The sequence below is a fragment of the Anas platyrhynchos genome, chromosome 15, assembly GCF_047663525.1.
Source record: "Anas platyrhynchos isolate ZD024472 breed Pekin duck chromosome 15, IASCAAS_PekinDuck_T2T, whole genome shotgun sequence".
In the NCBI taxonomy this organism is placed as follows: domain Eukaryota; kingdom Metazoa; phylum Chordata; class Aves; order Anseriformes; family Anatidae; genus Anas; species Anas platyrhynchos.
The window spans coordinates 19,363,294-19,375,000 of NC_092601.1; the positions used below are offsets into that span (position 1 = coordinate 19,363,294).

The 11,707-nt window shown below is 39.0% G+C and overlaps 1 protein-coding gene across 10 annotated transcripts in view; it reads left to right on the forward strand.

The window, feature by feature from the left end:
• TNRC6A (trinucleotide repeat containing adaptor 6A) overlaps positions 1 to 11,707 on the forward strand; it is an 80,542-nt gene that overhangs the window by 65,941 nt on the left and 2,894 nt on the right. For 4 of the 10 annotated variants that reach the window (XM_072024039.1, XM_072024033.1, XM_072024034.1 and 1 more), the window contains 13 exons: positions 619 to 670; positions 2,008 to 2,150; positions 2,498 to 2,644; positions 2,818 to 2,955; positions 3,187 to 3,315; positions 3,424 to 3,501; positions 3,759 to 3,969; positions 4,597 to 4,629; positions 7,348 to 7,479; positions 9,585 to 9,743; positions 10,141 to 10,281; positions 10,801 to 10,908; positions 11,098 to 11,319. In XM_072024039.1, coding sequence (XP_071880140.1) covers positions 619 to 670; positions 2,008 to 2,150; positions 2,498 to 2,644; positions 2,818 to 2,955; positions 3,187 to 3,315; positions 3,424 to 3,501; positions 3,759 to 3,969; positions 4,597 to 4,629; positions 7,348 to 7,479; positions 9,585 to 9,743; positions 10,141 to 10,281; positions 10,801 to 10,908; positions 11,098 to 11,319 — 1,693 coding nt within the window. The remainder of the gene's footprint in view (positions 1 to 618; positions 671 to 2,007; positions 2,151 to 2,497; positions 2,645 to 2,817; positions 2,956 to 3,186; positions 3,316 to 3,423; positions 3,502 to 3,758; positions 3,970 to 4,596; positions 4,630 to 7,347; positions 7,480 to 9,584; positions 9,744 to 10,140; positions 10,282 to 10,800; positions 10,909 to 11,097; positions 11,320 to 11,707) is intronic. The other 6 variants (XM_038186692.2, XM_038186693.2, XM_038186695.2 and 3 more) reach the window with 4 other exon arrangements.

An 11,707-nucleotide genomic window follows, 5' to 3' on the forward strand; every position in this document is an offset into this window, starting at 1 on the left:
GCTATATGTTTGGGGCAGAGTGGCTGGAAAGCTGTGCAGAGGAAAAGGATCTGGGGGTGCTGGCTGATGCTTGCCAGAACATGAGCCAACAGTGTGCCCAGGTGGCCAAGAAGGCCAACGGCATCCTGGCTTGTATCAGGAGTAGTGTGGCCATCAGGAGCAGGGAGGTGATCGTCCCCCTGTGCTCTGTTCTGGTGAGGCCGCACCTCGAGTGCTGGGTTCAGCTTTGGGCCCCTCACTACCTGAGGGTGTGGTAAGGGCATGGTTGGACCAGATGATCTTGGAGATCTCTTCCAACCTTAATGATTCTGTGATCCCCTTTTCCTTTTTACATTTTCGATATAGAAGGACCTATTTACTGATGAAAGGTGATGTTGTAAACGCTACCCAGGTATTCATCCAGTAGTCTGTTTTTACTTATTGTTACACATGTATTTCAGTAAAGATACCTGTTTTCAATGGGTAACAAATAAAGGGAGAAAATGCTTTAAAAATAGTCTAATTTACCTTGATGTCTTTTTTTCTTGCAGGTTTGAATTGAAATAATATATATGAATCTTTGTTTTAGCTTTTAAAAAGATTATTATTAAATAATTATGATTCGTTTTATTACTTCAGAGAGAATCACCAGAAGAAACCATACAGAGCAATAAGATGGACATGTCTGGAGGTAAGAAAGGGAAAACTTAGCTAGGTTTTATAGCTTTCCATTCCAGTCTGTTTTAGCTTATATAATTCTGTAAATTGCTATATTTATAGTAATTTCCTTTATATATGTGTGTGCATAAAGAATTTCCTTAAAGAAAAAGTATGTGCATATACTGCTACATACCTGAATTACCTGATTGCTACTGTAATACTAATCCATAAATCAAGCTAAGCTTGTACATACTGAGCTGGCATGAAAGACTGTTTTCGTAGTGTGGGTTATTTTTTCTTAACGTAAGTATCTAGACTGCTGTCTGAACAACTTCACTAAAATATAAACAGAAATGTTCTGAATACCACACTCATTGTGGTTTGTTCTTGGAAACACATTTTCAGTTCTAAGAAATAAATTAATACTGAACAGTTATTTAAGATACATTTATACTTGAATGCAAAATCGCTTGAGCAGTTTTTATTTGGAACTGTTTGCCGTTACGATTCCTCTAGCAAATAAAAATATATTTAGCGCCTTAACAATATATGATGATAGAATATTTAATGGAAAGTGATTGTGGCACTGCATTTATTGTAGTTGCATTTTTTAAATTCTAGTTTAAAATTGGGTATTTTCACAGTCTATATTATGCAAATAGCCTGTTCTTTGCATTTTAGATTTAAATATTAATAGAAAACCTCATGTTTAAATTATTTCAAATTTTAAATTTGAAATTAAAACATCTGTTGGGAAAGTAATGCTCTTGTATTGCTTGCAGTAAAGTATTAAAGACTGCTCGACTACTGCTTATATTTTGATCTTCTAACTTGCCTAGTGGCGTTAACAATGGAAGATAAATTTTACAATTAGCTTTTAATAAAAACAAATATTTTAAAATTTTGTTTTCAGCTAAATAAGGTTTTTGGTGGTGGTGATTTCCCCCCACCCACCCAATAGCTGAATCAAATTGAAAGGCCTTTGAAATCTTATAAAAATGAGGGAGAGAAGATAAAGCCAATACAGTGCTTGGTGCTGCTTTTTTTTTGGTGCCATTAACACTTGGAAAATCAATTATACTTGCTTTTTAAGAGCAAACTGAGAATAGTATTTTTTGTGAAGCCTAGCAAAATATGTTGACACTTTGCTTATTCCAAGTTTTGAGTTGTCTGTAGCTGTTGATTCATAGCGTTTCCTTTCCTTTTAAGCGAAGCCCAGATAGCTTAAAGCTAAACTGATGCTTTCTTTTATTAGTATCTATCTTGAAAGCAGTATTTGGTATTTCATAAGCATAAACCTATTTCTAGTTTATCTGGAAAACTGAATAATCCTTCAATGTCATCATCATATGTCTCACCTTTCCGTAGGGATATTGCAAGATAAGAGAATGGAGATGGATAAGCATGGCCTCAGTGTCGGAGATTACAATCGTGTGGTTGGAAAAGGCCCTGGTTCTCGTCCTCAGATTTCCAAAGAGTCTTCCATGGATCGCGGTCCTTACTTTGATAAGGTTAGTAGGTGTCGTACTGGGGAACGTTCTTAACTTCTTTGACTCAGCAATCTAAGTAATTATCTGTGTGCTCCTTAGCTTTCTGCATTTAGTGGAGAGAAAACGTAGTGCTTTCTTGTTGATCCTAAGATATGTTTTGTTCTTTTTAACGTACTGATGTATAATACTAAGCACTTTCTGTAGCTCATTTGCAGTGCAAATAACTAACCTGATCTCTTTTGTTTTCTGCCTATTTCCTGCTGATGCTGGACTGTCATGTGACTCTTCCCTTCTGTTCCTGGCAATGGTTTCTCCCTTCTGCTTGCTTGCTGGCTGGTTGTTGCGCATCGGTTTGTCTGTCCAATCAGGATGGCATTGTAGCAGACGAGTCCCAAAACATGCAGTTTATGTCCAATCAAAACATGAAGCTTCCCCCTTCAAATAGTGCACTACCTAACCAAGCCCTTGGCTCCCTAGCAGGGCTGGGTATGCAAAACTTGAATTCTGTTAGACAGGTAAGGCTGTGTGCATATCCTTGGCATGTTACTTGACAGCATTTAATACCTTTTATTATAACATCCTAGCTACTAATGTGATTGATATGTTTTTAACTTCTAATTCAAATGTATAGGGGTGGGATAAGTAGCAGAAATATTTCCTTGTCACTAACCATCTGTCTTTTCCCCAGAATGGCAATCCCAGTATGTTTGGTGTTGGTAATATAGCAGCACAGCCCAGGAGCATGCAGCAGCCTCCAGCACAACCTCTTAATTCATCTCAGCCTAATCCACGTGCTCAAGTGCCTCCTCCATTACTATCCCCTCAGGTAATTGAGTACATAGAACTTTCTATGTATAAACTACCAAAATGCTGCTTCAGAAAAAAATTCCATTTATCAGTGTTGCTGGTATTTATTTGGTAAATATTTGAAAACTACTTTGGTCTAATTAGTGTTTCAAAAAGAGCCAACTGTTAACCAGATATTATGATGTTCTACAATTTGTATAATTATTTGCACACGTTAGTCAGTTGCTCTTTGTACTGGTCCGTTCTGCAGGTTCCAGTATCATTACTGAAGTATGCACCAAACAACGGTGGCCTGAGCCCACTTTTTGGCCCACAACAGGTAGCCATGTTGAATCAACTGTCCCAGTTAAACCAGCTTTCTCAGATCTCCCAGTTACAGGTAAGCTAAAAAGGTAGATGCTCTGTGTTCTGTTTGAAACTATAAGTAGAAACTTCTCAGATATAAATTTTTCTAAAAAAACAACAACACCAAAACACTGTCTCCTAGCGGTTGTTGGCTCAGCAGCAAAAAGCGCAGAATCAAAGAAGCATGCCTTCTGGTGGTCGTCAACAGCAGGAGCAGCAGGTAAATACATTTATTATTAACTTTTCAAATAATCTTTTTAAATTGTTATTCATCCTAAGCTGTATTTTTTGTTACAAGCCATATAAAAATGTGCAAGAATGAATAGGGTTTTAACAAGCATTAAAAGAATACGCTTTAGCTTCATGCTGAGTTTTTGCTGTGCCAAGATGCACAGAACAGAAATGCATTTCATTATCTTTCTTTAAAAGTGGAAAAGCTTTTGACTACTTATATTATAACTGCTTTGTTTTTTTAAGGGTCGATCTCTTAGTATGCAGCAACAGATGATGCAACAGTCCCGTCAGCTTGATCCAAACCTGTTAATGAAGCAGCAAACTCCGCCGTCTCAACAGCAGTCACTCCATCAACCCACCATGAAATCTTTCCTTGAGAATGTCATACCCCATACTACTCCTGAGCTACAGAAAGGGCCATCACCAATAAATTCATTCAGCAGCTTCCCTATAGGTGGGTTTCTGCATGCTAATTTCATACAGTCAGTCAGTGCTTTTGTGACCACAGGACGCAGCCTTTCCTTTAACTTTGCCTGGAGTCCTCCTCGTCTGAAAACAACAGCAATTGCAGTCCTGTTAGTATTTTCCATTTTAACAGTAGTAATAATTCCCTATGGGACTCACCCAAGTTACCTTTGTTCACCAAGTAACTTTTTTCACAAGTACTCTCATTTCCAGAAATTATTGTATCTTTTAGTGTTAAATGTTTTATGTTCTTATAGAATGTCTGTCTCCTTTTATTTCTTTCTTTTTCTGTGGGTCCCAAAGATAAACTAGTCCTTGTGCAACTGCAACTCCTAAGGACTAAAACTAAAGGACTTTTAGAAGAAGCCCTACAAAGAATCTGTTGAAGTCGTCTCATTTCTTTGACCTTTAAGAAAGTTTAAAAATAATCTGGAATTGCATAGGTAGAAAAAATGTTAACTTACTTCTAGTGTTTTTGAACAGAAGAGAAAGCTTTTAGCATTTTTATGCTAAAATGCTCTGCATTTTTAAAGAATGGTTGTGGCTCATTTCAGGCAAAATGTCGGGAAACTTATAAATACAAATATCTCCTGTTTCTTTCTCCCTACGTTTCCAGGCTTCTGTCCAATTTCTACTTCAGAAATTCCAGGCTTGTATATTTTCTCCTTATTTTAGGTCCCTTTTTAATGCTATCTTATACTTAGTAAAACTATACCATTTTCCCCTATTTTTTCCTCCTTTTCTGTTCGCTTTTCTTCTATGATCTTCTAATCCTTTCAGTTCTGTTGGGCTGACTTCCTCTGCATTCTCATTGCCCTTTGTAGAAAAGTTTCATAGAGACTGCTGCTGAAATCCTTGTGCTTATAGGTGGTGTTACAGAGCCGGTGGGTCGGTGCGAGCCATGCTGTTGCATTGCATGTGGCACACTGGAATTTTGCTTGTGGCCAGTCTTAAGTCCAGGCTGTTGCTTAATGGTTGCTGCTGATGATTGGCATCAAGATCTCTCTACTGCTTTTATTCAAAGTGCAAGGCATAAACATGAAGTTTGCTTAGCTATTACAGGCGCTTTTAGTTCTAACAAAAGGAATATTTAACTTTCTTGTCGAACTTCTTACTGAGTATTTCCATCATCTCTATTAGGTTCCTGTTGTTTCCATTAGAGATATTATTTCTTGGTTTGAAATTTCTTAAAATATGGTTAAGCAGCTTTTTTCTCCCCTTAATCATTGTTACATTCCAAGAACCATCAATATTTGTATGAATGCTTTGGGATCCTTTTGGTTTAGCACTGTATAGTTATATGACCAAGTGGAGCCACGCAGTCCTCAAATAAAAGGCTTAAGGGTAGAAATAACAGGTTCCTGGAATTTCTTCAACCTTCTGTGAAAAGTTGAGCCAAGAGGAGTATTGGTATCATCCTCCAAGTGCGTACAGTAGTGTAGTCATGTGAGGAGCTGGATTTGCCAAGTTGTCTTGAAAATCTCATGGGTATATTATTTTCTCCATGTCCTAATGTTAGCACCAGGAGACTTAGCCATGAAAGCAGGGACGTCCTGTTTGGTTTCTAGGTAACCAAATTTGTCAAGATTCTCTAGATGTTTGTTCATCAGAAGCAGAGATTTGGGGCAGTTGTTTGTGTGTTCTTTCTCTCCAGTGAACCAGTGCTGCAGTCACATCCAAATTCATTTACAGAATTTAAGAAACTTGGATATTAAAAAGTACCTTTTTCTGCCAAATGGTAAAGATAGCTGAGGAATATAAAATCTTCCACAGTCAGATATGAAAAATGGCTTCTGGGAAGACTGAATTACAGATTATGTCCAGATACTGATGTTCATACCTCAGTGCAGATTTCAAATATGGAGCTATGGACATGGATCTTATCAAGGGGCTGGAATTAACCTTATCAGCTAGGTGTGCCTATTTGCCAGCTTGTGATCTTTCTAGTCTTTTTAGAGGTCTTACTTCTGCAAGCTTCTTTGGAGTTGATAGAAAGCTAATTGTGCATGGGGTACTGGACTGACAACAGAGGGAGAGGTGTTAGAAATCAGAGTGATTGGACTTCTCACCCCATTTCAGCAGTTAATAGTTGTTCCATTTATTTTCAAGGCCAGATTGGATGGGGCTTGGAAGGTGGAAGGTGTCCCTGCCACTGTCTGAGGGGTTGAAAATGGATGATCTTTAAGGTCCCTTCCAACCCAAACCATTCTGTGATTCTATAATACTTCCTAAAACTTGGCTGTGCTGTTACAAGGTGTTTTCTTTGAGGCTTTGCAAAAGGTTGCTTTTCTGGCATCAACATCCCCTTGTTCTTTGAGGGAGGAAGCTTCTGTATGATAGTGACTACTGATTTGGGAACAGAGTTAAGCGCCAGTTTCCAGTTCTGAATAAAGTTATTCCTCGCAAAGATGTCAGAAATTCCCTGTGTCTCTTGCTCAAAGTTAAAATGTCATGCTTTATTTTCAGAAATTAAGTAAATAGATGTGAAGGGTTGGAAATGTAACCAGCTGTGATTTGTGAATTAGGGATTTTTCCAGACCTGGCAATCCCTAATTGGTAACAGAGTGCAGACATGTCACAGTCAAAAGCGAGGGTGTGTTCAAGCCCCAGGTAGTTGATTCTCACAGATACTTGGACTGCTTTAGGTTGGCAATAATTATGTTGATTCCCTTCTCAATAAACATTTTGAAATATAGACAACAGCTTAGAAAAGCTAAAGCCAAGCTGTGTTTTTCTCTTCATAAGGTTGTAATACTGAGTGCAAACAGGATAAATAAATGGTGCTGGAGGTGGTATTACTTGTGAACTTCTATGCAAAGTGCTTATGCATCTGCAGTGAGTGTGGTTCAGAAGCTGCAAAGGTGTCCTGTTGAACAGCCTGAATAAGAATGGGGATGAGATTTTAACTGCCAGTGAATACCAATACCTAATTTTTGCAGAACAGGGATGAATACAGACACTCCCCCCTGCTGGGAAAGAGGTGTCTGTTATTACTGAGTGTAGTTCTCCAAGGTACAGTACTTTCACTTTGTACAAATCAGTTGAATTGTTAGGCTGATGCTAGACTGGTATTAGAAATGCCACATTTTTAAGATGTTTATATTTTTTCTTCAATGGCTTCTTCCACTGATTTATTTTTTTTTTGCATGAAGACATCAACTGAGAACTTCAGAGTGCTTTGCATTGCTTAGCTTAGCTTCTGTCTGTAGTAAGTTCACTGTATTAAGTGCTATAATGTTTCTCAAACAGACTTAGAAGCATGAAATAACCATAGTAATATGCTCTTCAATGTTGATTAGGACAATAGTGGTAATTGGTGGAAAAAAGGCATTTTGTCTGTCTGTCATAAGCTATATATGTTTTTTAGGAATGAACTCAAACTTGAATGTAAACATGGATATGAGCAGTATTAAAGAGCCACAATCTCGATTGAGGAAATGGACTACAGTCGACAGCATTTCTGTGAACACATCATTAGATCAAAACTCCAGCAAACATGGTATGTTAAATATGTCATTAAATAGCATCTGCCATAACGCATCAGGCTGTGCAGTGCTGTGTTTGCGTATTTACACTTGCAGTTGTAATATTTGTGTTGCTTGCAGGTGTCAATTTGTATCGCATTGTCTCTGACAAACTTGCTGCTTGTCTTCTCCAGCAGCCCATAGCTTTCTTGAATGGTTTTACCTACAGAAGTGATGTTGTGATGAGACTAGTAGAGACGCTGTGGAGGATTCATGTTTAAGACAGAAGTGTGGATATTGCTGCTGGGTTTACATTAATCTGGATTGGAATGCTTCGTATATTTTTTAAAAAAAGCTTTAGATATTCTAGCTACAACACAACCCCCAGCCCCACTGTGCTGGTCTTAAGGTGTTTTATGGTAATTTAATTCTGTGTGCACACATTCTGGTAATTTCTGATACCTTTTAGTTATAGATTTTAGTTATGAATGTATTTGCATTCCAAAAATGGGGAGAGTGTGGAAGGAATAGACCAGTACCATCGGTGTACTTTGTTATAGAGGAGGCAGATTTGGTTGCTTTGTATTTCATTCCAGTGATCAGGATTCATCTGACATTTCAACTGTTTCAGTTGCTTGACATCTCATCCAGTTAAAATTTGAGTCTATAGCACAAGGGTTCTGTGTCTAAAGATAGTTGTAAAATGTCTCTAGTCTCCTATTACCATTTAGTCTTCAGATTGTTTGGATATTTTTAGAATCGTCAGCTGTTCTAATGCTATGAAATGGCTTGCTGCCTCGAACATCTAGCGGAGACATCCTGCTACTGCACTTGCTTGTTCTAAACTTCATCTGATTGTTATCCAAAGGAGTCAAAAGTGTTGATATTGTTCAGAAAACATTACCTACAACTACAGCAACGTTACAAATTTGATCTTTTGAACTCTGTATTGTATAGAAGCACGAGTAAAAGTTATTAGATGGCAAAAAGATATTCTACAGTTCTGGAGGAATATGTAACTTTTAAACTTCTCCTTGTGGTATTTGCCTGAAATCAAACAGGCTGTGTATAGCTGTGGTGCTCAGCTGCTGCCCGGGTTAAACACAGCTCGGCCATTCGCTCTTCTTCTCCCCATGCGGGATGGGGGAGAAAATCGGAAAAAAGTAAAATGAAAGCTTGTGGGTTGAGGTGGACAGTTTTTTAGGACAGAAAAAAAAGGAAAATAAAAATAATAATAGTGACAATAGTACTACTGCTAATGATGTGTACAAAAGAAGTGATGCACAATGCAATCGCTCACCACCCGCTGAGCAATGCCCACCCTATCCACGAGCAGGGGTGTGCCCCTCACGGCCAGCCACCCCGCATTAATTGTTCAGCATGATGCCATATGGGATGGAACACCCATAAGGTATGGAACACCCCTTTGGGCAGTTGGGGTCAGCTGTCCTGGGTCTGTCCCCTCCATCTCCTGCTGCACCCCCAGCCTGCCCGCTGGCAGGACAGCAAGGAGCTGCAAAGTCCTTGGCTTGGTGTAAACACTGCTCTGAAACAAAACTTTGGTGTGGCATCAACATTGTTCTCATGCTAAATCCAAAGCACAGCACCACAGCAGTTACTAGGAGGAAAACTAACTCTATCCTAGCCAAACCCATGGCAATAGTGCTTTTGTTTCTTGCTCTGCTACCAGTGATTTTTTTCTTTTCCTCCCAGAAACATGAGTAGAATTTACAGAGCTCTGCAGTAGCTAAAGGTCTTAAAGGTTTTGCAGCTACTTCTTCCAAGAGCCTTCCCATTGTGAAATATATTTACCTGCTATCCAGCTGGGGTCTCACAGGATGGTCTTATCCTCTTGAATAAATCTTCTAGTTCAATGTAATAAGTATGCTACTCCAATGAGAGGATTTCGTGGGCTCGTATTCTTAGGGTTTTCTCCTGAGTTATTCAGGGGCCTTTCATTTCAGACTATATATGCCTCTATGACTTCTTGTGTAACTTCTCATCCTAAGAGGACAGTGTATGCTGCTACGAATTTTACGAATGCTTTACATGGGCATGTTTTTACTTTTATGTCTATAACTACAATTACTATACAAAATTGTCTATAGAAAATATTTGACTTTTTATTTTTTATCATTAGGTGCTATTTCAAGTGGTTTTAGGCTGGAAGAGTCTCCATTTGTTCCATATGACTTTATGAACAGCAGTAATTCACCAGCCAGTCCTCCTGGATCTATTGGGGATGGCTGGCCCCGTGCCAAATCGCCTAATGGCTCTAGCAGTGTTAACTGGCCACCAGGTACGCACCACCAACGCTTACTATGCTCAGGGGTCTTACTCTTCAGCAGTGTTTTGTGTTGGGTTCCTTGGTCATTACATGTGGATGGGCAGGGAAACAACCTGCAAAAAAAATATTTAGAATGTGTTTTTAGCAGAAAGAAATAGAAAGCAGTAGTTTCATTGTGCAAAGTAGTGTATCTCCCTGCTTCAGAATTTTACCCTGGTGAGAAGGGACCAAAAAAAAAAAAAAAAAATGCAGATAGTGAGGACTCAAGTAAATTAAATACTTAAATGATTTAATATTTTAAGACGTCTCTTAAGAGAGGTATTGCTTAGACAACTATTTTATGTTGTTGTTTGTTTAAATTAAAAAAAAAAAAAAAAAAAAAAAAACTTTTCTGAATCTCTATTCCTAGAATTTCGTCCTGGTGAGCCATGGAAAGGTTATCCAAACATTGACCCTGAAACTGACCCTTACGTCACTCCTGGCAGTGTCATAAACAATCTTTCAATTAATACTGTGCGGGAAGTTGACCACCTCAGGGACAGGAACAGTGGTATGTACAGATGATACGTTTTCCAATTAATTGTGTAGCTATCTTTTTTCAGTCAGATGATTTACTTGGAAGTGTGTGCTTGCTGCTTTCTCATCTCTGTGTTTATCTTTTGTATTGTGGATTTCGTGGCTAAAAAGCTCATCTTTGGATCAGGCACCGCTACTTGATGCAGTGCAGCAATTATTTCAAGAATGCGGTTAGTGAGCAAATGCTGCTGATGTGCGTTCTGATGTAATCCTCCTGTGCACAGAGAGGCGGCGTGTATGAAAGTAGGGAAGCAAGCCTTGGCAATCTAGGCACTGCAGTAACATAACCAGCTTAGCTTGTAGTGAGTGTGGGGTGCTTCCTAATGTTGAGTGTGCTTGCCACCACTTACTTTTACTTAAAAATTAGGACGAAGAGTGAATAAGGTCCCTCATCTGACTACAGATGTGCTCAGTCTGGACTCTGAGTTATGCATTTTAATTTCTTTGCGTTTTTCATGCTCTGCACTGTGACTGATTTCTTTTTTTATTCTAGGGTCATCCTCATCTTTGAACACCACGCTGCCTTCAACTAGTGCCTGGTCATCCATTCGTGCCTCCAACTACAATGTTTCCCTCAGCAGTACAGCACAAAGCACTTCAGGTAATGTCTGCTCATACTGCTCTGAGTTGCCGTTTCCTGCTTCGTGTATATGCTAAATGTCAATAAAAAGTAGTCCTGGGGTCTCAGTGGTGGCTCAGATGTTGATTTTACTCAAATTTAGCAGCTTTTATTTCTAGCAAGGTGAAAGCTCAGCAGTGTAGTGATTGCGGTTGTCTTTGTGTCTTTTAGTAGCCAGAAACAGTGATTCCAAATCAACGTGGTCTCCTGGATCAGTCACTAACACCTCTCTGGCTCATGAGCTGTGGAAGGTCCCTTTGCCACCTAAAAGCATCACTGCTCCGTCCCGCCCACCTCCAGGGCTAACAGGCCAGAAACCACCTTTGTCCACTTGGGATAATTCCCTTCGTTTGGGTGGAGGATGGGGAAATTCTGATGCCAGATATACCCCTGGTAAGGATGTTGTATGTTTTTCTTTTTTTTTTTTCTTTGTTGGTTTGTTTTGTTATTAAGCTAGGGAGTCTCCCGTACACTTGGCTGGATAACAGTTTTGTCATTATTAGCTAACTTCTGTACTATTTGTCTTGCCAAAAGCAGAAACTTGTCTCTCTATCCCGAACTGCATTGCTGAAGACGTTATACCAGACAAAATTGGTTTTAGGGCTGTTTTTTTAGGTATTGTGTGCAGCAGTAACATGGATGGCAGTAACGTTCTTTCTGTTCTTAGTATGAAACATCCCTCCAAGGGCTTACTGAGTTTGACATCTGTGCTGCTGAATGTTGTTGCCTATTAGACATTTTTCACAGAGGGGCTTGTACAGTAACGAATTTGATCACAGTA